A 24,634-nucleotide genomic window follows, 5' to 3' on the forward strand; every position below is an offset into this window, starting at 1 on the left:
AAGAACGTAATCCCTGATGATGTGTCACTATCTCTCATCACCCCAAGACGGGACCATCCAGTTGCAGGAAAACAAGGTCAGGGCTCCCACTGATTTACATTATGGTGAGTTGTATAATTATTTCATTATATATTACAATGTAATAATAATAGAAATAAAGTGCACAATAAATGTAAGGTGCTTGAATCATCTTGAAACCATTCCCCTGCAACCCCTCAATCCCGGTGAAAAAATTGTCTTCCACAAAACCAGTCCCTGGTGCCCAAAAGGTTGGGGATCACCTCTTTAATTAGTATTTGTCTTCAACTTTCATATGTCTAGAAAAAGCATAATTTTTTTTTTTTTTTTTTTTTGAGGCGGAGTCTCGCTCTGTCGCCCGGGCTGGAGTGCAGTGGCCGGATCTCAGCTCACTGCAAGCTCCGCCTCCTGGGTTCACGCCATTCTCCTGCCTCAGCCTCCCGAGTAGCTGGGACTACAGGCGCCCGCCACCTCGCCCAGCTAGTTTTTTGTATTTTTTAGTAGAGACGGGGTTTCACTGTGTTAGCCAGGATGGTCTCGAACTCCTGACCTCGTGATCCGCCCGTCTCGGCCTCCCAAAGTGCTGGGATTACAGGCTTGAGCCACCGCCCCCGGCCAAAAGCATGATTCTTTACTATGAGATCTGAGTTGGAATTCTGACTCTGCTACCTACTAAATTGATTTCCTAAATTATTTTACTCCCTTGAGCCTTCATACTTTCACCTGCAAGAAAGTTCCTCCTCTCCTGGATAGTCATCCTAAATTGAATTGTATACCAAACCTATATTTCCAGGCCGGGTGCGGTGGCTCACGCCTGTAATCCCAGCACTTTGGGAGGCTGAGGCAGGCAGATCACAAGGCCAGGAGTTCTAGACCAACATAGTGAAACCCTGTCTCTACTAAAAATACAAAAAATTAGCCAGGCATGATGGCGGGTGCCTGTAGTCCCAGCTACTTGGGAGGCTGAGGCAGGAGAATCGCTTGAACCTGGCAGGCGGAGGTTGTGGTGAGCCAAGATTGTGCCACTGCACTGCAGCCTGGGCAACAGAGTGAGACTCCGTCTCAAAAACAAAACAAACAAACAAAAAAACTGTATTTCCCATTGGCATAATGAATTAGTAAGCATAAATTGGAATTCCAGGCCTGGAAACCTGTTTCATACCATAACTATGTCAAAAATCAGAACAAATATATGCTCTTCAAAATGTTTATTAACCATATAAAACTAAACAATGTGAACTGTGATGTAAATGTTCCTTTGAGGTATTTTTCTTCATGGACTGGACTGGCTGAAGTTTCTTTGCCTCTTAGTTTAATGAAGTTTGGACACAACATGCCATCTTTTCCTGGTGGATCTTCCTAGGGCATACATAGATATTTTTCCTTACTCCAGAGACCTTTGAATTTGCATTGAAAATTAGGGTCATCTGCCACAAAGAAAAAAGACAGTTCAGTGATGTTCAGATGAATGCCTTTCAAAAGTGTTTGAATGTTAAATGTTGGGAGAGGGACAGTTTCAATGATGTCTTATTCTTCCATTTTTATAAACATCTACTTTGCTGAGCTTCCAAGAAATGTCCAGCAATAGTATCAGTTTGCAAGAGAAATTTCTAGATTCACTTACTCTGCAGTGTCAGTTTCAGTGATGCTTTTTACAGTTATATAAATACCTTCAAAAATACTGAATGAGGCAGTTTCCTCCAAATTCCTAGTTCCAGGCTTCACTTAAGATATACATGATATCCAAAACACTTACAAAATTCTTTTTTGGTCTATCCTCCTTGTATTAAGGCTTTAATTGGCCTTTGCAAATTTCACAAATAAAGATACCTTAAGAATGCAACAAATTCTGTAGCAAGCCAACTTAGAAAAAAAATGCAACAGCTTATTTGCTCTGTTGGTCAAAGTCAGTGAGATGCTTTGTAAAGATTGGGGAAGAAGGAAAACTACTCTATTGTCAGGATGCTGCTGCTTAAGAATTGGGAGACAAGCCTGGAGCCCAGGACAGTTAGCATTAAACCTAGCTGTTATGAACTTTTAAAAAAATGCCATAGTTTCTTTTCTTGAGACGGAGTTTCACTCTCGTTGCCCAGGCTGGAATGCAATGGCGCAATCTCGGCTCACCGCAACCTCCCCGTCCTGGGTTCAAGCAATTCTCCTGCCTCAGTCTCCCGAGTAGCTGGGATTACAGGCATGGGTCACCATGCCCGGCTAATTTTGTATTTTCAGTAGAGACAGGGTTTCTCCATGTGGGTCAGGCTGGTCTCAAACTCCTGAACTCAGGTGATCCGCCCACCTCGGCCTCCCAAAGTGCTGGGATTACAGGCGTGAGCCACCATGCCCTGCTTTTTTTTTTTTTTTTGAGAAGGAGTCTCGCTCTGTTGCCCAGGCTGGAGTGCAGTGGCATGATCTTGGCTCACTGCAACCTCCACCTCCGGGGTTCAAGCAATTCTCTGCCTCAGCATCCCAAGTAGCTGGGATTACAGGCACTGCCACCACACCCGGCTAATTTTAGTAGTTTTAGTAGAGATGGAGTTTCACCATCTTGGCCAGGCTGGTCTTGAACTCCTGACCTCATGATCCGCCCACCTTGGCCTCCCAAAGTGCTGGGATTACAGGCTTGAGCCACTGTGCCTGGCCTCAAAAAAATACCATAGTTTCTTGACTTCCAGAACAAAGTGTAGTGAAAATCAAAGCTTAATAATGGACTCTTCAAAATACATTAGTTCATTAATTAAAGCCTACTGCTCTTGTATTCTTGGCAGGATAAAGTTAAGGCAACAGTTTCAATTTGCAGTCAATCACAGTATGTAATACCTCCTACCCAACTGCATAGTCAATACTTAAAAATTTTCTACCTTACCAAAGTCAGCTTTCCAAAAAAGAAAAGTTTTATCGATGGCGAATACCTGTCTCAAACAGTAACATACCCCTGCATTTTAGTTAAGTGTTCTGAAAAAACCTTCAATGCTTCAATCTTAGCAACAAACAAAAACTGTTCAAAGTTTCAAACTGTTCAAAGAAAATCCCTATCCACTTATTTTCTATCCACAGCAAGGTCCTAGTTCAGGCCCTCCTTTCTTGTATAGTCATTACTATACAATAATCTTGAAACTAGTCTGAACATAATTCCCTGGATCTATTCTCCAATCTACCACCAGTATCTTCATAAGATATGTATAGTCTTTCGAACCTTCATTCTACCTTGCACAATCCCTCCAGCATTAGCATTTATTACATTTTATTGTCATTATATATTTACAAAAGTCTCTTCTATTTTTTCCTGATATCCTAGTGGGCAAAAACTAATTCTTACTGGTCTTTGGTCTACTATATAGTCAGCACATAGCACTCAACAAAAGTACCTTTAGGTTAAATATGAGTCTAACTCTCATATCAGCTTTTAGATGGCCTAAGAATTCCCTCTTTGAACACCAAATATCAGTTTTCCTTCTTAATCCAATATTCTTATGTGAAAATTTTACTGCAAATATTGATGAAAAACACCTGAATGTTTCTTTGAAGCTAGTGCACTGGAAAAATACACCTTAGTGACTTAAAATGATCATAAATTAACACCAATTATATATATTTTAGGACACAGGTTCTCACTCTGTAACCCAGGCTGGAATGCAATGGCAGCATCGTAGCTTATTTTATAGGTGCAAGCCACAGCACCCAGCCCAATTATCGTGATCTTTTTATAGCTTTGTCATCAGTAGCTACTAAAAGGTGTGAGTTGCATGCTCCAGTTCCTGTAGCTTTTTAGGTCTTATCACACATACTCACCAGCTTTTATATCTAATTCTTCTGTCTGCACCAATTCATCTCACACCTCTAAATTTTAAGATACCATAGACTAGAAAGCTAATATAATCAAGTTTGTTAGAAGTATTTATGGCAGAGGTTGGGCATGATTACACACACTCATAGTCCCAGTTACTCCAGAGGCAGGAGGATCTCTTGGGCTCAGGGGCTCAAGACCAGCCTAAGCAACAATGAGTCCCCATCTCTGATTCTAATCAACATCAGAAAAAGATACCATAGAAATAACACTATCACTTCAATTTGCACTCAATTCTTTTGTTTTTTGTAGAGATAGGGTCTCACTGTGTTGCCCAGGTTGGTCTCGAACTCCTGGCCCCAAGCAATCCTCCTGCCTTGGCCTCCCAAAGTGGTGGGTATTACAGGCATGAGCCAAGACACCTCGCCTCAAATCTTAAAACCCAGCCTAGTTTAGTGAGAATTAAAGCCCTCCCCACTTTAGGGGCCAGGCACCTATAATCCCAGCACTTTGGGAGGCCAAAGCAGGCAGATAACCTGAGGTCAGGAGTTCGAGAACAGCCTGGCCAACATGGTGAAACTCCATCTCTAATAAAAATACAAAAAATTAGCTGGGTGTGGTGGTGCGTGCCTGTAGTCCCAGCTACTCGGGAGGCTGAGGCAGGAGAATCGCTTGATCCCAGGAGGTGGAGGTTGCAGTGAGCAGAGATCATGCCACTGCACTCCAGCCTAGGTAATACAGTGAGACTCTGTCTCAAAAACAAAAACAAAACCTCCCCAAAGTTTTCTTCTGTGAATCGTATTACTTAATAATCTGAAGATATTTTAAATTACATCATGCTACATTTCTAGCAAGTCACATGCACAACATGCAATGTGATATAAAAATACTAAACATTTATGACAAAATATATTCAAAGTTGATGGGTAAATTTTTCAATGGCAAAATGTAGCTTTGTTCTAAAGCCCACCACAAAATTCCATATTCAATAAAAATGTGCCCTCTGCTTTTATAATAGTACATTATACACACTATACATTTTATAGTATAGTGATAATAGAGATAAAATATTAGAAAACAGGCATCACAAGGATTTAGACAATTAAGGTAAGCTCAGAGTGACTTTTAATATGCCAATCAATGTTAATAAAACACAAGTCAAAGACAAGTGCAAACATGTTTTAGACCAAAATTAGTAAGAAAACAAACAATAGACAATTTTTTTCAACATCTGTTAGCCAGTATTATTAGTCAAATGGCTAATCACAGATAAAATATATTTTGTGAAAAACTTGGAATGTCAGAAGTCATTCTGGCATTTCAAACAGCTATATACAATATCACGAAGATCAGTTTATATACACAAATATTGAAGAGAAACCGGGCAAAACATTTAAAAACAGACTAATAATACAATCAAGTACAAAACTTGAGGGGAGACATTTTAAAAGAGTCAGGGAAGGACATTACCAGAACAAGTTACAAAACCAGTAATTATTATACTACATTAATACAGCATTCCAAAGGGGGGAAAGGGTGCATTTTTCCAATGCACTAGCTTCAAAGTTCAAAGGAAAAAAAAAAAAGGCAAATAGCTGCTTTTCATCAAAAGCAGCTATACATTTCACATAATTGTTTCAAAAAGAAGACCTATTAACAACAATGATTGTTTAATGCTACAAGTTTACAGCAAAGACAAAACTAAAATAGCAGCAAATTCACAAGGCAATACTTCCACAGAATCATCATCCCATGGTTCATGCAATGCCTACAAAGTGCTCCCAGTGGGATATACAAGTCTAATTCACAATTTAAAAAAATACAAGATGGACACAAAGGTACATTGAAGGCTGAGTAGTAACGAGTCTTTTAGCATGTCCCTTTTCAAAGGGAGAGTATGTCTGTAACAAAGCCCTTCAGTACTTTTTACAGGTCACTACAGGGAAAGACACCTTTTATTACAATGCAACAGCAAACTATAAGCAGCACACCACCACAGTGGTTAACCCTGGAAAGGCTGGTGTAACATCCAACAGTGACACATCCTACAGAAGACAGACTGGTAAGATTAGATGAAAGCCTGACATAGCAATGGTCAAAATACAGCTTTCAACTGTAATTCACAATAAAAGTCCTAATCAGTAAAACTACTGACACCAATCGAGAAAGTAATTGCAAACTGGATTCTATCAGTGATTTCAACCTAGCTTCCTCTTGTCACAGTGTTCAGGGGGAGGTGGGAAATGAGTAGCTCAGTATATAGTAAGGCTGACAGAGCGGTTCATTTTCTTTCCAATAAGTCGAGATGTTCTATTACTCTGGGTGGTGGACCTAGTGGCCATCCGGTCAGTGAAGAGTGCTCTTTCCTCAGCTGCAGCTTTTGCCATCTGTGCTTTCTTGAGTTCTCTGACATAAAAATAGACAACAAGGTATTACTCTTAGGAAGAGACCCTAAAAAACTAAACACAAACTATATTGTCGATTGGGAGATATTTGCATGCCATCATTATTGTAAGACATAATTGAAAAATAAAACATGAAACTGAAGCTTCTATCAAAACAACTTAAATTTATGAAATTATTTTGTGCTTTTTGAATTAAAATATCACATATACTTGAAAACAAGTAGTAAAGATGCTAGTAATGACTTTGGTTCTTATAAAATAATTTGAGCTGGATGTGGTGACTCATGCCTGTAGTCTCAGCTACTCGGGAAGCTGAGGTTGGAAGATTGCTTGAGCCCAGGAGTTTGAGGCTGCAGTGAGCTATGATAGTGCCACTGCACTCCAGCCTGGGTGACAGAGCGAGACCCCATCTTTTTAAATAAATAATAATAAATAATTTCCAGACAAACCTATCCCCAGTAAAAAAAAATTAAAAATAAGTAATAATTTCAAAAACTCCAATTTATATTGTGAATCTATCCTTACATAACAGAGATGAAAGGAACACTTTATTTCCTATTTGTATGAACTATGATGGATATCAAACTAGTGGCAAGTAAACCTCTTAATATACACTTTTTGAATTTTTTTTTTTTTTTTTTTGAGACGGAGACTTGCTCTGTTGCCCGGGCTGGAGTGCAGTGGCTGGATCTCAGCTCACTGCAAGCTCCGCCTCCCAGGTTTACGCTGCCTCAGCCTCCAGAGTAGCTGGGACTACAGGTGCCCGCCTAATTTTTAATATTTTTTTAGTAGAGACGGGGTTTCACCGTGTTAGCCAGGATGGTCTCGATCTCCTGACCTCGTGATCCGCCCATCTCGGCCTCCCAAAGTGCTGGGATTACAGGTTGAGCCACCGTGCCCGGCCCACTTTTTAAAATTTAAATATTAAATCTTAATACTTAACATAACCTTTTCAAGTCAGTTTTATTAGGTTAAAAGCAAAATGGTTGCAATAAATCAAAAAATTAGAAATGTGATCTGTGGTAACTTAATATTCTCTAATATTCTCTTTAATAACCTTTACCATTGCAACCAGTTTTTCGAAAATATCCAGTCATGAAGTCAAATATGAGAATCTTCATTCAGGATAAAAAGATTTAGCCAGAAATTAAAAACATATGTATAAGAATCATCTACTAACCAAATTGACATTAATTTCATCCTTTCATAAAATAATAGAATGTTTTAAAGACAATATTAATTTTTGGTGACAATCTGGGAAGAAAACATTGGTATCGGCTCACTTAGCTTTTACTACCATTTATGGCTTGGGGACTATCACCACTTGCAAATATATGTTAGTCTCAACATTTTTAAAGTTCATAATTTTAAAGTTTAGAAACAACACAAATTTAATAGGTAAAATACTAATTTATGGCAGAAGTCCCCAGGCTTTCACTGTATAACAACATATAGAACTACTGGAGCCGGGTGAGGTGGCTCACTCCTATAATCTCAGCACTTTGGGAGGCCAAGGCAGGTGGATGGCTTGAGCCAAAGGAGTTCAAGACCAGCCTGGGCAACATGGCAAAACCCCATCTCTACAAAAATATAAAAATTAGCTGGGTGTTGTGGCACGCATCTGTGGCTCAGCTACTCAGGAGGCTGAGATAGGAAGACAGCTTGAGCCCAGGAGGTGGAGGTTGCAATGACTCATGATAGCACCAGTGCACTTCAGCCTGGCAAAGTGAGATCCTGTCTCAAAAAACAAAAAACACAAAAAACCACCACACCCTTGGTTGACAGAAAGCTTAAATCATCTCTCATTAAAATTTGAGAATCAAAACGAATGAAAAAGTAAAAAGAAAACATAAAACCTTCACTTACTTTTGTAAAAGTGAGTTTTTGAATTTTTCCGCATTCAATTCTATTCGTAATTGTTCTGCACTCTTTCTAGAAGCAGACAGCAATACTGAATGCTTTACCAGTGCCATTGCTGAAGGTCTTCTCTCTGGGTCTGGATGAATCATAACCTTAAAAAGAAAAGTAAAATTAACGTACAGACATGCATTTAATAAAACATAGAACCATGTCAATAAAGGGCCTCATATATAAAATGCTCACTTTTAGCAACTCTGTAAATTCTTGGGAAAGCACTTGCGGTATCCGAGGTAATCTACCCTGTCTGATTTCATGCCATTGATCTCCATTTCTAGGAAGAGGTTCAGCACCAGCAGCACATACCACTGTGAGGGCAAGCGCAAAAATATCTGCTTTTGGTAGATGGGTGTAATTCTGTAAAATTAAAACAATTTTTTTAAGGAATGTAAACATGGTCAAAATAAAACAAGATTACACCTCAAAGATGACTTAGGTGAAAAATAAGACTTAATCAAAATGTCTAATATCACATTTAAGTTTGGGACCTATTCAGAGAATAAACTGCTAAATTTGGGGAGGTTTATTTTTTAAATTACAAAGTAATATACACTCTTGGGGGAAAATGCACACACATATATAAAGTAAATGCCTCTTCTTTGTCAACAGCTCAATTCAACTCTCAAAAGAAACCCCTCTACCTCTAGGGATTCATATGCAAACACAAAACACGTAGAAACACATTGACAAGTTACAAATACACATATACGTGATAAATCAAACATATATATACACACATATTTACAAAGAACAATGGGATCAGACAATTACACTTTAAATTTTTCTACTTATTCTATTTTCATTCAAAATTTTTATCAAGAAATACTTTGTTACACTCTTTTGAAACTATATGCCATACTAAAAACTATGTGCCATAATTTACTTAATCATTCTCTTATTGGTAAACACTTATTTACATTGTTCTCAACTTGTGTTTGTATATGAATATGTCCATAGGAAAAACTCCTAGAAGTAAAAATTATGAGTCAATGGGTACATGATTTTTAAATATTAATGCAATACTAATACTCTGATTTCCAAAAAGGATATGCCATTTTAAGGTTCCACCAGTGGTGTATGAGAACATATTTTTTACCACAACTCCATTATAAATCTTTGCCTTCATGACTTTTTGCTAACTAAATGCCCTCAGATGATGGTTTAGATTGTATTTCCCTTCTATTAGTTAAACTTAAAAGTTTAGTATATCTGAATTTATATTATTCTATCAACTGCTAAGTGTTACAAAGCAAACTATGATTAAGGGAGAAGAAAAATTACCTCCTGTAAAACTTCATTTGCAAGAAAACGACTATCACCCTCTTCAACTTGTGGACTGGAGATCCTTGTTACATGTCCAAGATCACCTGGAAGTATTGAAAAAAATACAGTGAAGAGCAAAAACAAAACAGCCTTCTCTTTATTTTAAGGTAATAATCTGGTTACCTTTCTTACCTATTTTAAATATAACTTTGTTGGATGCCCAATCATCTTCGTCTCCTTCTTCAGAGGCAGCATTTGGGATTGAGGTTCGAGATATGAAAATATTACCTGTCAAACAGTTAATTATGTAAGCCAAACTAACAATTAATAATAAAGCCAGAGTTCATAAACAAGATCATATTCCAAAATCATCAAGAATACTCTTTAAAATGCCGATTCTCAAGTTCTAGCCCAAACCCATGGAATAAGCATCTCAGGGGATAGAGACCAGGGTTATATTTGCTGGGAATTTTTTTTTTTTGAGACAGTCTTGCTCTGTTGCCCATGCTGGAGTGCAGTGGCATGATCTTGGCTCACTGCAACAAGGTTCAAGCAATTCTCATGCTTCAACCTCCTGAGTAGCTGGGACCACAGGCACATGCCACCACATCTAGCTAACTTTGATATTTTTAGTAGAGATGGGGGTTTGCTATGTTGGCCAGGCTGATCAAACTCCTGGCCTCAAGTGATCCTCCAGCCTCAGCCTCCCAAAGTGCTGGGATTACAGGCATGAGCCACCACTCTGGGCCTCTGGGAATATATGTTCCAGCCTATCACTGATCCTAAACACTTTAAACTGGATGAGGCCCTTGTCTTCTGCACATTACTCTTCAGCAAAAAAGGTAATATCAGTAATTTGTGAAATTCTGTGAAAGCCCAAATTTTAATGTAGTGCTATAAGGCTGGTGTGAGCCGAATGAGTCATTTAGCCAGTGAGTCTGGCTGACCATACAGCATCTACCTTGCAATATGGCTTTGTGATTCACTATTTCCTACTGTATACACATTACCTTTTTCTTCAAATTCAGGTAAGATCATGACTAACATGAGGTTTTAGTGGCAGATTTTAATAGTTTTATCAGTATAGTATTGGCCAGGTATGGTGGCTCAAGACTGTAATCCCAGTGCTTTGAGAGGCTGAGGCAGAAGGATTGCCTAAGACTTAGAATTTGAGACCAGCCTGGGCAAGATAGTGAGACCCTGGTCTCTAAAAAAAGAAAAAGAAAAAATAAAAACAGCTGGGAATGGTGGTGCACGCCTGTAGTCCCAACTACTTGTGAGTCTGAGGCAGGAAGTTCATTCGAGCCAAGGAATTCAAAGCTGCAGTGAGCTATAATTGCACCACTGCATTCTAGCCTGGGCAACAGAGTGAGACTATCTTTGAAAAATAAGGCCGGGAGTGGTGGCTCACACCTGTAATCCCAGCACTTTGGGAGGCCAAGGTGGGTGGATCACTTGAGGTCAGAGGTTCAAGACTAGCATGGACAGCATGACAAAACCCCGTCTCTATTAAAAATACAAAAATTAGGCCGGGCGCGGTGGCTCAAGCCTGTAATCCCAGCACTTTGGGAGGCCGAGACGGGCGGATCACGAGGTCAGGAGATCGAGACCATCCTGGCTAACATGGTGAAACCCCGTCTCCACTAAAAAATACAAAAAACTAGCCGGGCGCGGTGGCGGGCGCCTGTAGTCCCGGCTACTCGGGAGGCTGAGGCAGGAGAATGGCGTAAACCTGGGAGGCGGAGCTTGCATTGAGCTGAGATCCGGCCACTGCACTCCAGCCCGGGCGACAGAGCCAGACTCCGTCTCAAAAAAAAAAAAAAAAAATATATATATATATATATATACACACACGCACACATACACAAAAATATATAGTATTAAATTTATGTTACATTTACTGGAGTCATCTATACAGTTTTACTTTCTTCATAGGACAACTTATTTTATGATGGTATTTGTAAATTTGAAGTTTTTTTTTTTTTTTTTTTTTGAGACAGTCTCGCTCTGTCGCCTAGGCTGGAGTGCAGTGGTGTGATCTTAGCTCACTGCAACTTCTGCCTTCCGGGTTCAAGCAATTCTCCTGCCTCAGCCTCTAGAGTAGCTGGGACTACAGGCACCTGCCACCATGCCCAGCTAATTTTTTGTGTTTTAGTAGAGATGGGGTTTCACTGTGTTGTCTACACTGGTGGCGAACTCCTGAGCTTAGGTAATCCGCCCGCCTCAGCCTTCCAAAGTGCTGGGATTACAGGTGTGAGCCACTACGCAGGCCAATTTTTTTTTGAGACAGAGTCTCGCTTTGTCGCCTAGGCTGGAGTGCAATGGCGCGATCTCTGCTCAATGCAACCTCCGCCTCCTGGGTTCAAGCGATTCTTCTGCCTCAGCCTCCCGAGTAACTGGGACTATAGGCACGTACCACCACACCCGGCTAATTTTTGTAATTTTAGTAGAGACGGGGTTTCACCACATTGTCCAGGCTGGTCTCGAACTCCTGCCTCGTGATCCACCTACCTCGGTCTCCCAGAGTGCTGGGATTACAGGTGTCAGTCACTGTGCCTGGCCTAAATCTGAAGATTTTTAAACTTCACATCCCTTCATATTTTCAACTTTTATATAAGGGTCTATTATATTTGTCTAACACTTTATATGAATACAGCTATTCCTTAAGAATTCACATTTACTGCCTTAAGTCCAAAGATATTTTTCTCTTTTGAAAATAAAACACATGCCAGGCACGGTGGCTTACGCCTGTAATCTTAGCACTTTGGGAGGCCACGGTGGGCAAATCACGAGGTCAGGAGTTTGAGACCAGCCTAGCCAACATGGTGAAACCCCCGTCTCTACTAAAAATACAAAAAATTAGCTGGGCATGGTGGCACATGGCTGTAGCACGGCTACTCGGAAGACTGAGGTGGGATGACTACTTGAGCATGGGATGGGGAGGTTGCAGTGAGTGGAGATGGTGCCACTGCATTCCGGCCTGGAGGCCAAAAAAGTTTATCATCTCAAATTTTGGGGGTTAACAAGGGAAGAGATAAACAGAAATCATAAAACAATATTGGTAAGTGGATCCAAGGCCTTTTAAAACTAACAATGAGAAAACATAAGATACGTATTTTTTCAATGTTGTCATAATGAAGTAATTTGTTCTCTATAACCCCAAAGAACACAGGTCAGAAGATCTGCAATACTTACTAGGTTTTATATCCATGTGAACCAAAGACATTGAATGAATATACCTCAAGCCTCGGCCAACTTGTAAAAGGAGATCCTTCAACTCTGCTTCTTTAAAGTAACTCATGATTCTGTAGTTTTCACTTATAGCATCAGCTAAACTTCCACCTGACAAAAATAGAAAATATTAGCATTTTCTTCTTTCTGAAATATTTTCTTTCTTCCATCTTTACTGAATGAGTCTCAACCAACCAATCTCAACCAAGAAAGTGTTATTTTATAGGACCTTCTCCCTTCAACCTGCTTGTGAAATCAAAATTTTATTTTTTCAATAGGTAATACATCTGCATGGGTACAAAATAAAATGTAAAGTCTCTCTCTCAATCATACACCTCAGCAACCCACCTGTTTCTTTCCCAGAGTAAACCAGTATTATCAGGGTTTTTTGTTTTTTTGTTTGTTTTAATTTATAAGAGACAGAGTCTATTTATGTTGCCCAGCTGGAATGCATAGCTATTCACAGGCTTGATCCCACTACTTATCAGCACAGGAGTTTTGACTTGTGCTGTTTCCGACCTAAGCCAGTTTACTCCTTTTTAGGCAACCTGGTGGTGACCCACTCCACAGAGGCCACCATACTGATGCTCAACTTAGATCGGCATAGTGCACTACAGCCTAGAATTCCCAAACCCAAATTCAAATTCCCTGCTTCAGACTCCCAAGAAGCTGGGACTACAGGCATTGCCACCACACCCAGCTCAGGTCTACGTATTCTTTTCAACTTTTTGCATAAATAATGGCATATGTTTATTATCTTAAAGATCCTTCTATACCAATATACAAAGACAACCCATTTCTTCTTGTCTGTATAGAATTCCATTGTACAATTGAATAGAAATGCATTTATCAGCTGGGCACAGTGGCTCACACCTGTAATCCCAGCACTCTGTGAGGCTGAGGCGGGCGGATCACAAGGTCAGGGTTCGATCACAAGTCATGATCAAGAGGTCATGACCATCCACGCCAACATGGCAAAACCCCGTCTCTAATAAAAATACAAAAATTAGCCGGGCGCAGTGGCACGCACCTGTAATCCCAGCTACTCAGAAGACTAAGTTAGGAGAAATGCTTGAACCTGGGAGGCAGAGGTTGCAGTAAGCTGCTATCAGGCCACTGCACTCCAGCATGGGCGACAGAGTGAGACTCAGTCTCAAAAAAAAAAAAAAAAAAAAAAGAAATGCATTTATCAGTCCCCCATTTGATGGACATTTTAAAATTATTTCCAAGTCTTTGCTATTACATACTATGGCCTAATAAATAACCTTGTACATTGGTCATTTCACATACATTTAGTATATCACCTAGAAGCCAAATTGCTGGGTTAAAGGGTATGCACGTTTGTAATATATGGAGATTGTATGTTTTACACATACACATTTCTCCATCGAGAAGGCTGTACCAATATATATGCCCACTGTCAATGCATGAGAATACCTGTTTCCCCATACCCTTGACAAGTCTATAAATGTTATAGGTAAAAAGTCAGTATTTTAGTATAGTTTTAATTTATTAATTTATACTACTCTTACTGTGAATGAGACTATTAACCTGCTTTTATAGAATTAGTTAAATCAATCAGTTAATTTGTTTATATTTTTTCAAACTTTTAAAGTTTATATTTTATCTCAAAGGCAATGAGGAATTGTTTTAAACATCTTCTGTTTAAGTCTTAGGAATAAAAAAATCAGATCCGGGTAATAAAATTAGGAAGGTCAATGATGTATTAGTCAGAAAAGGAGGTCCTACAATTTAAATAAGACTGAATAATATAATGTCAAACGTGTTTTTAAAATAAAAATAAATTACCATCTCGGTATCTTAGTCTTGAGTATGTTCTCCTTACTTGTACAAATCTTGAACTGAGGGGGGGAAAAGAGTGCTCTAGAAGAGAGCAAACCAATAACACTGTCAGCCAAGACAGGCAAAGTCCTAGATCAAATTTGCTAGAAAGAATATGGCTAATTCTTTTTTTAGCAGATTCAGCAACCTTAGCTGTGCCAATTTCTTCTTTTATTGCTAGAAGGGCAAGAAAGGTGACGAGAGTAAAACAGGTTCTGACATTTCAGGTTCTATTTCCCTATCCATCAACATTTTTCTACACTTGTTTATACAGGTTAATTCCAGTCTATCACCAAACCAAGACAAAAGGCTTATAATGTAAGTGAATAAGATAATAAGGAAATTAAATCGCAATAAAGGGAATCAGTTACTCATGTACAAATAACAGAATCATTTTCCTGTGAAACTGTGGAAAAGATGTGAAGATGAGCCCTATTAGTATATTCAAAGCTTTATGTGGAAAGAGGAATGGTGGACACAGGAAACAAAAGGAAGAGATCACAAATGCATCCAGATAGTCTTATTTTCTTTTATCTAACTAGGACAAACAGCCACACAAAGAGGCAGTCCTGTTTCACGCAGGACTACTTATTTTCTTCAAGAGTCTTATATTGCTTTAAAAGGCTGAGGCAGGCGGATCACGAGGTCAGGGTTCAAGACTAACCTGATCAACATGTTGAAACCCGGTCTCTACTAAAAATACAAAAATTAGCTGGGCATGGTGGCACGTGTCTGTAATCCCAGCTACTCGGGAGGCTGAGACAGGAGAATCACTTGAACCCCAGAGGTGAGGTTGCAGTGAGCAGAGATTGCTCTGCACTCCAGCCTAGGTGACAGAGCAAGGCTCTGTCTCAAAACAAAATAATAAATAAAATAAAAACTTATTTTCAATAGATTATTTATAATCTAACATTATTACAGGTCAAGGTTTTTGTAATCTGAGAGGATAGCAAGACTAGTCACTCTTCCCTATCTCCCAGGCTCAAGTAAGTTTTCTCAAAATCATCTGATTTACACAACCATGTACTGGTAGGTTGCTACATATTTGCCATTCCTGGACTACTAATGAACTATTCTGTTAAGAGAACTATTCACATCAACAAGGTGAGAAAGAGAAAAAAGGAAACTGAAAAGAGATGGTGTCTAGCAAATATGGAATGGACATGACATTATGGTCAAGTTGTTCTAGGTCAAATGCAATATCTGAAAAATAAAGGTTAAGAAATAGAATAATCCATAAGGTTGTGATAGTTACATAAATATTTTGATGGTATGAATAGAAACATCTCAAGAGCTGTGTGAAAAAAACTAGCAGCAATGCTGTATACTAGACACTCAAGTTCTTTCAAGTGTGGAGAACTTTATTAAATAACTTAACGAGGAATCAGGTTTGAAAAATGGATCTTTTACTTCTGTTTTGTTCACTGTTTTTAAATATGGGGGACCTGAATCCATACCTACACCACTTATTTATTTACAAGTTATGAGATAACTGGTCTTGTTTATTTAAGGAATAAAAAGAATCAACAAAAATAAATCTTTGTTATCTCCTCTCAACTGTTCACTAAACTCTAAATTCTCTATATTCACAAAAGATATACAGAAACAGAAACAATCTATAGATATTTTTCATTTCAGACTGGTAATGTGCTGATGTTGTAACAAGGTTAGAGGGAGGCACATTTCACACTTGAGTATGAAAACCCAATCATCATGCTTATAACTACAAAATGTTGAGAAATAATCTATAAAAGATTTGGTGTATAATAATGACAGACGTCCATAAGAACCAGAATTCTGACCAAGACTTTGGTAAAGGTTTTTAATAGAAAAGGACAGACGTAAGTCGGCCCTTGAAGGACTTACTGAAACTGAAAGCTATACAGAGACATCCAAAGTTGAATCCATACATGCCTGTTTGTTTCATCCTTGGGGGAGAGAAGGCAGAGAAGACAAGCTAGAGAACTAAAATAATGTAACATAATAAAAGTGTTAGTGGATTCTAGTGGTAGACTAGGTTGGACACCAGGACTACAGAACGCTTAAAGAAACAGCTGAATTTAGATCAATGGAGACTCACTGACTAACAAACATCAGTTTTAGCACCACACCACATGAAAAGGAAATAAAAGACTAGACACAGAAGAATCTATTCAACATAACATTTCATAATACTACATGCTCCACACACTATGCTAGGTACTAAGGACACCAAAGTATATGTGGCGAGGCCATTGTCTTCTCAAAAAGTTCAGTTGGAGTGATAAGCACATAAATAGTACGCAAAGTTCTACTACTGGGTATGTACTAGGTGCTTCAGAAGGGACAAGGTTTTTAATCTTGTACTTGAAATTTGTTAGGCCTCTGATCTTTAAATTTATAAAAGATAAAAGTGACAGAAATAGAGCAAGATTTTAGATAACCATAAATACTTCCTCGGTGTTCATTTTCTCAAACTCACAAGAAAACCATTACATCACTCACCATTACAATATTCATTCTGTATAAGCATGTGATCATCTTCTGCCCACGCAGAGAAATATCGAACTACATGAGAATGCTGTCCAAGCACTGCATGAGCATATACTTCTCTCAAAGCATTCTGCCTAGGAGAATTTGAGATTAATAGAATGGTAAATAATTTTCACTCAAGCTTAAACTGAATTAATTTATCTGAAACTTCATACAATAAACTTTTGTATCTATTGTTATGCTAAAAAGCAACTTGCTTAAGAGAGAAGGGGTTTAGACTTGTAAGAGATTTTTCCAAAGGCAGATTCCACTAAAGATTTATCAGAAAGAAGAAATGTTGCTTGCCCGAGGACTCAGGTAAGAATAAACTCCATTTTACTGTGAATTCATGGATGCTGACTAGAAATAAGAAATTTAAGTTAGGTTCCAAATCAGACTACTCATATTATTCAACAAGTCCAATAAGAACTGATGGTACTAAGTGAAAAAGACCTGATTAAATCATTACAACTTCCAAAGTTAGAGATGGAATTCAGTGTTTGATCAGCTGAAACCTTAATGTTAGTAACACCATAGGGGACAAAAGAGCAAAAGACAAAATGTTTAATACATACTCATCAACAGAGCCGGCCAATGGCTTTTTTGATCGCTTAATGGCATAAATGCATCCATCCAGCCTCTTCACACACTTAAATACAGAACCAAATTCTCCAGAGCCAATTTTCTCTAGCTCATGAAATTCTGTTGTATACCGGGACTTCATATTGCTTTCAGTAATTGTAATTCTCTGTAATAAAAAGTGTTTCCATATATGTAATACAAATATACGAAAACAATTATTTTTTGCTATGGTGATAGGGCTATGTGTGAAATTTAAAAACCATTCTACCTTATGTATAAATACTTATTTAACATATTCATAGCATACTTTAAGTGGTAGAAAGGTAAATTTCAAAAAAAAAATAAAAAGCTATTTACCTTAGCAGGTCTTGTTTCATCTTCAAGCTCATAATCACTGGCTTCCATGTCTTCACCAAAGGAACTGAAAAAATATGTATTTTTCTATCAATATATCTGACAGATACATCCACGCCATTTAACAGAAACTAAATTTTTATAAGTATACCAAACCAATCTTAGGTTATTTGGATAACCAAATTGTTAAATAAACGACTTACTCATTCCAATATGTTCTCTTTCTACGACGACACTGTCCTGAGGAATGAAGCAACAAAGAATCCGGAGTAAAAGGATTAATATTCACTTGAGGAGTCTGTCGCACATCAAATTCCCTTTTTCCTGATTTTTCTGTATCCATGAAGAGAGAACTACCCCGGAGCTTCACAGAGCTGGAATCAATTCCTCGAGCTTTGGAGAGCAAACTCTAGGGAAGGAAAAATACAAATACAATTTTTAGGATCCAAGTCCTATCCTCAGCCTTCTCAACCTAACCTTCAACAAGCCTTATTCGTATGGCTGAATGCGTAGGTCAAAGCGACACACAAGTCTTTGTTAGAGTTCGAGCAAAATAAATTGTGGCTAATTTAGGAAGACTGAAGCTGGGTATTAACTACCTTTTCTGGAAAAAAAATAGCCAAGTAAAATCTGCCTCTAACCCTAAAAAGAAAATGAATGCTGCCTAAAACTAAGTTCATTCTAGTGGCTAAAAGTTAACAAATTATTTGAACTCATCCAAAAATAGAAAGCAGTCCGAGAGCCCCATAAAAGCTCCCCTCCCCCATCTAAATAGGGCTTGGATAACCACCTTCACTGGACTCCTCCCCTCACTTCCAGTGGGATTTTGCCTTGAGCAAGTCGGCCAATAAACCGTAAAGCTCAAAAGCACACATATTCCTGAGGCTGATGACAAACGGTACATTGAAAACAAAACAAATTCACTTTAAAAGGTGCATTTTCCATATTAATCTTACAAATGCGAGGCTTGTCTTAATCTCTGGAAGTATCAGCTTTAAAATCCGCAGTTTTATAAGTGGTAATCTGCAGAGTACTGGAAGGCCATTCAAAACACAGGTGCTGAACACCTCCTTCTTTAAGATACCTTATCAACAGTAGGATGTTCCTAATCGCACGGAGGCCGGCCAAACTCTGGGCACTACAAACCCAACGATATAAACAAAGGCTAGGCCAAGACCTTGTCCAGAAAGAGGCTTCAGCGCTATCTGGACTTACGGATGAGTTTCTAGGACTGCAAATGCTTGGAAGGCCAGCCTTTACTCCCAAGTCCAAGCGCAGTCTCCCTGCATGCCCCAGACTTTCCCCCCATCAACGCCACACGACACGACACGATCAGCGCAGGACAATTTTTTTTTTAACTCCTTCTGCCTGCGCCGCCCAAATTACAGGCCCGATCACCGCGTTTAAAAGGCACCATATGGCTCGGGAGGTGTCAGGTGGCCGAGCCAGTACCCTCCAGCATCCTCGCAAACCGCGTTATCGGTGCCGCACTCCAGGCTGACGCTCGGGGCGGCCCGGACTCAACAGGCGGCAAATCCTCGGCCACCTGGACGGGCCGATCGGCCCCTTTGTAAGATGAAAAAGTTCCAGACGAGGCCCATTGTTCAGTTACATAATCTCAACGGACAACCTCGGGACAGGGCCAAAAACAAGGGCTGCCAACTTTGGGGGGCGGCGCAGGAAAGCGAGCGGGGGTGCAGCCGGCCGGTTATGTAACCGAACCCAGGCAGCGGCGCTGGGCTCCGGCGCCGCGGCCTTTTTAAAAGGCTGGGTCGGCGCGGGCCCGGGGTCCCGGCCGCTGGGTGCCCGCGCCCGCCGCTCTCACCTTGGGCGTGTGCGGGGTGTCGAAGAGCCGCAGCTTGCGGAAGGTCTTGTGCGGCGGGGTGCCCGGGTGGTCCGGACGCGGCGAGCAGCGGCCTTCGCCCGCCCGGCGCGCCCCGCAGCCCCGCGGCGACGCATCCCCCGGGCCGCCGCAGCGCACCGGCGAGAAGGAGCTGCCCAGAAAGTAGGGGGCCGCCGGCGACTTGACCGGCGACGAGGAGCCGAAGCCCTCCTCCTCCCACGAGTCGCCCTCCGCCCCGCCGCCCGCCTCGTCCGCGCCCGGGCAGGGGCCGGGCAGCAACAGGTCCTCCTCCAGCTCGCCGGGGCTCCCGGGGGCCTGCCCGGGCGAGAGGCGGCGCTCGGGCCCGGGCTCCGTGGGGCTCCGCGCGGGCGGCAGCGGCGAGTCGGGCTCTTGAAAGGCCGAGTCCTCCCCGGTGCTGTGGCCGCTGCCCTCCTCCTCCTCTTCTTCCTCTTCCTCCTCACAGTCGCTGCAGGGCGAGAAGATCAGCTTCTGCCGCAAGGTGCAGGCCGCCCCGGCGCGACGGGGCGGCGGCGGCTGCTGCCGGCTCAGAAAGCTCATCGCGGCCCGGGGGACCCGGCCGAGGACCGGAGAGCGGAGACCCACGGGGTCCAGGACACGGCAGACCAGGGGGCGGGTCCGCCACGTGCGGCTGGGCGCGCCTAGTCGCAGTCGCGGCGTCTCTGCGCGGCGGCGGCCTGCGGCTCCGGGGCGCTCGGGCTGCGGACGGTGGCGGCAGCGGCGGCGCGGACTGTCCGGCAGAGGCGGGGCGGCCCGAGCACCGAGGCTGAGGTCTCCTCAGGTCCAGTCTCAGGTTCGGGCTCCGCGGCTTCCCGCGACCGTTAACCACGTGAGTGCCCAGTCCACCAATCCCCGTCCAGCTCCGGGTTTGAAAAAAAAAGGAGGGCGCGACGTAGCCCGCGGGGGAAGGACCAGCTACGCGATTTTGGCGGGAACCCGCTGGCTCCGCCCCCGGCTCGGCGCCAGCCAAATCTGGGCTGGCTGTAGTGTTCCGGGCCTATGAGCTAGCCCGGGGTGGCTGGAACACCGCCCGGACGGGGCTGGGCCCGGGACCCGAGGCGGCCTTCTGGGAGGGGCAAAAGAGAGCTGGACTTGCCGAAGCCGACCCGAAAGCCGGCGTGGACGCAGCCTGGTCGCTGCTCCTCCCGTGCTGGGGGATCTGAAGAGGGGCAGGCGGCCGAGCAGCACCTCTCGGTCTCTTCGAGCTGAGAAGAGCCAGGGACCGAATGGCCTTCGGCCGCTGTCCCCGGAGGCCGCTTCTTGCCGCTCGTCGCTTGGGGCAAGCCACTGAGGCGTAGTGGGCGTGGCAGTGGGTATCCACGTTTCGGGTGGAGGTCTGAGCCGGAAATGGTGACTCAGGCCTCAGGACCTTTCTGAACTGCGGGAGCCGATGTGCTTAGGCTGGACACTGGCTGGGAGGAGGCCTCCGAGCCCCATTATTTCCCCGGGTGGGTGGCTGTTAGGGGCGGGTGTCTGCACAGCGAGAAGAGCTCTCCCAAGCAGAGGTCCACCTCTGCAGCTGACCTTGTCCGCGGCCAAAAGGAACAGCAGCACAGTCGCCCACCATGAAACCAAGTGCCCAGCACACGATCTCCGTGTTTACATTTGTTCGCCAGCACGTGGGCATGCGTTGGCAAAACCGATTGGCCCGGCTCGCTGCAAACTTAAACGCAATTTTAAAAAAAATCTTCCTAGTGCTTCGTTAAACTGATTTAATCCGTCCCTTAATGCACTTACACGTTTCTTCCAGTTTTCTTTTTTTTTTTCTGAGACATGGTCTTGCTCTGTCACCCAGGCTGGAGTGCAGTGGCACATCTCGGCTCACTGCAACCTGCAACCTCGCCTTTAGGGTTCAAGCGATTTTCGTGCCTCAGCCACCCGAGTAGCTGGGATTACAGGCGGCTGCCACCACACCTGGCTACTTTTTGTATTTTTAGTAGAGACGAACTTCCCAATGTTGGCCAGGCAGGTCTCCACCTCCTGATCTCAAGTGATCCGCCCGCCTCAGCCTCCCAAAATGCTGGGATTACAGACTTGAGCCACCCCTCCCGGCCTCTTCCAGTTTTCTGTTGTAAATAACCCCGTGGTGTATATTCTTCCTTCTCCAGGTTTTTTGTTTGTTTGTTTGTTTTCTGACACGAAGTCTCGCTCTGTCGCCCAGGCTGGAGTGCAGTGGTGCGATCTCGGCTCACTGCAGCCCCCACCTCCCGGGTTCCCGGGTTCCAGCGATTCTCCTGCCTCAGTCTCCCGGGTAGCTGGTATTACAAGCACACAGCAGGCCCGGCTAATTTTTGTATTTTTAGTAGAGACGGGGTTTCACCATGTTGGCAGAGTGCTCTCAAACTCCTGACGTCAGGTGATCCCACCACCCACCCCCCCAACCCCCCCCACCCCCCCACCCCCCCACTCCCCCACCCCCGGCCTTGGTCTCCCACAGTGCTGGGATTACAGGCGTGAGCCACGGCGCCTGGCCTTTTTAAAATATTCTTTTGGCTACTTCCCTGGAGTGAGAATTCCTCAGTCAAAGGATATAAACTGGCAAACTGCCCTCCAGAAACACCATACATTCTCACCAGCAGTGGATTAGAGCACACTCTGTGAATTCTGGACATCAGTGGATATTTAATGTTCGCTGATGTGGTTTTATTGTTTTGATTCATATTGTTGAACAGTTGTCATGGGTTTAATGATAATTTACATTTATTTCTATTGCCTATTTTTCTTATTGTTAGCCCGTTATGGATTTTTTTTTTTTTTTTTTTTTGAGACAGAATCTCGCTCTGTTGCCCAGGCTGGAGTGCAATGGGCGATCTCCGCTCACTGCAAGCTCCGCCTCCTGGGTTCACGCCATTCTCCTGCCTCAGCCTCCGAGTAGCTGGAACTACAGGCGCACACCACCACGCCCTGCTAATTTTTTGCATTTTTAGTAGAGACGGGGTTTCACCGTGTTAGCCAGGATGGTCTCTATCTCCTGACCTCGTGATCCCCCCGCCTCGGCCTCCCAAAGTGCTGGGATTACAGGCGCCCGGCCCCTTTATGGATATTAACACTTTGTCATATATGTTGTTCTAATGCTTTTCAAAGGCTAAATAAACTCAAGCTGAATTTTTCATGAAACACATGGTAGTACTTAACACGTCAAATCGGGAATTTCCTGAGATCACACAACTGAAGACACAGTGAAGGATCAATAGCTGTCTTTTCTCCCAACATTTGCTAACCGGTGTATAAATGTGTTTTTTATATGGTCATGCAAACTTAATTTTAAGCTCTTGGAGGACAAGAACTCTCGACTTGTATAAGGAGAGTTAATCTCTGATCCACAGTGGCCAAAGCCAAGGTGTGATTTTCAGAACCCTCCCTCCAACACTTCTCCTCCTGCCACTCCTTTTTTTAAAATTTTTATTTTTTGAAACAGGATCTCACTCTACCTACCCTGTCTCAAAGTGGAGTACAGTGGTGCAATCACGGCTCTGCAGCTTCGACCTGCCCAGGCTCAAGAGATCCTCCTACCTCACCCTCCCAAATAGCTGGGACTAATGATGTGTGCTACCACGCCCAGCTAATTTTGCATTTTTAGTAGAGACTGTGTTTCACTATGTTGCCCAGGCTGGTCTAGACGGGCTCAAGCAATCCACCCGTCTCTGTCTCCCAAAGTGCTGGGAGTTACAGGCATGAGCTACCATGTTGCCCAGGCTGTGGGCCCCCTCCTGCCACTCCTGATGACAAATATAATTATTTGATATAATTGACATTTTCTCTAAGATGAAGCATAAATAAAAATAGAGAACCACTACTTTTATCAATCTGTAACGTAAACTGCATGTGAAAATAGTGTGCTTCTAAGTAAATGGGACTTTAAAGCCCCTTAGATACCTCTCCACAACTAGATTGATGCTCCTGAACTCCTCCTATGTAAGAATTCTGTATCTCTGTTCTCACGTCCCCTCCTTCACCCTTTGCTCTTTCACAACATCTGGCTTTATTTCCTTAGCAGGCTTATTTCTATCTCAAAGTATGTTGTTAGTTTATTACTATCTCCTTCTAGAAAAATAAGGTCCCCTAGGGTAGGGACCTTCTATTCCTTGTTTATTGCAGTATTCTTATGTGGATTAGGTGCTCATTCCCTTGTAAGTGATAAAAGAGCCCTTATTTAAATAATTGTTGGTTTATTCGCTTCCTAAATTGGCACATTTGCAGATAAGTTTGCCTATTTAAGATTTTGAACTGGGAGTGGTAGTTCACACCCGCAATCCCAATACTTTGGAAGGTCAAGACAGGAGGATCATTTGAGGCCAGGAGTTCAAGACCAGCCTAGGCAACACAGTGAGATCTCACCTCTACTAAAACTTTAAAAATTAGCTGGGTGTGGTGGCATATGCCTGTAGTCCCAACTACTCAGGAGGCTGAAGTGGGAGGATCGCTTGAGCCTGAGAGACAAAGGCTGCAGTGAGCCGTGATTATGCCACTGCACTCCAGCCTAGGCAGCCGAGCCAGAACTCTCTCAGGAAAAAAAAAAAAAAAAAAAAAAATTGAACAGAGATCACCACTCTATTACTCTATTTAATGCAAGATTGTACAGGTAGCAGCCATCACACTTTATATTTTTCCCCATGGTTTTTCCCCACTCCAATAACAAAAATTTAAATGGTACAAAATTCTCCCACCTATCCCTTCAATTCCCAGCCCAGTTCCCCTTCCTGAACGTAAACACTCTTAACAATGTTTTGTTTTGTTTTGTCGACTCCTACTTTGCCACCTGTCTGCTTCCCTAAACTGGGAGGTCTTTGAAGTAGGCTAAGGCAGAAGGGCTTGGGTTGTGGATGGGAAGGGAAGAGTTCTTGGTCCACAGACCCAGGACTTTGA

At 42.4% G+C, this 24,634-nt stretch overlaps 1 protein-coding gene and 1 non-coding gene across 5 annotated transcripts; both read right to left on the reverse strand.

Moving 5' to 3' along the window:
* Positions 1-1,216: 1,216 nt before the first annotated feature.
* On the reverse strand, positions 1,217-20,578 carry LOC105488761 (WEE1 G2 checkpoint kinase). 4 transcript variants are annotated; one of them, XM_011753161.2, is made up of 13 exons: positions 19,733-20,578; positions 18,111-18,316; positions 17,911-17,974; positions 17,547-17,719; positions 16,945-17,066; positions 14,428-14,502; positions 12,583-12,729; positions 9,580-9,675; positions 9,406-9,491; positions 8,311-8,481; positions 8,074-8,219; positions 6,120-6,208; positions 1,217-1,445 (listed from the first exon to the last, which is right to left on the reverse strand). In XM_011753161.2, exons 1-13 carry the CDS (start codon positions 20,306-20,308, stop codon positions 1,378-1,380), a joined length of 2,019 nt encoding a protein of 672 aa, XP_011751463.2. In that variant the 5' UTR covers positions 20,309-20,578; the 3' UTR covers positions 1,217-1,377. The 4 variants fall into 4 exon arrangements, with proteins under 4 accessions (XP_011751463.2, XP_011751465.2, XP_070931214.1 ...); XM_011753163.2 differs by lacking the exon at positions 14,428-14,502 and having other exon boundaries at positions 19,733-20,576; XM_071075113.1 differs by lacking the exon at positions 1,217-1,445 and having other exon boundaries at positions 4,896-6,208.
* LOC112427874 (small nucleolar RNA U13) lies at positions 16,093-16,195 on the reverse strand. Its single transcript, XR_003019634.1, has one exon. It is a non-coding gene; the product is annotated as a small nucleolar RNA U13 (small nucleolar RNA).
* Positions 20,579-24,634: the final 4,056 nt, after the last annotated feature.

This window comes from Macaca nemestrina, chromosome 12, assembly GCF_043159975.1.
Source record: "Macaca nemestrina isolate mMacNem1 chromosome 12, mMacNem.hap1, whole genome shotgun sequence".
In the NCBI taxonomy this organism is placed as follows: Eukaryota; Metazoa; Chordata; class Mammalia; order Primates; family Cercopithecidae; genus Macaca; species Macaca nemestrina.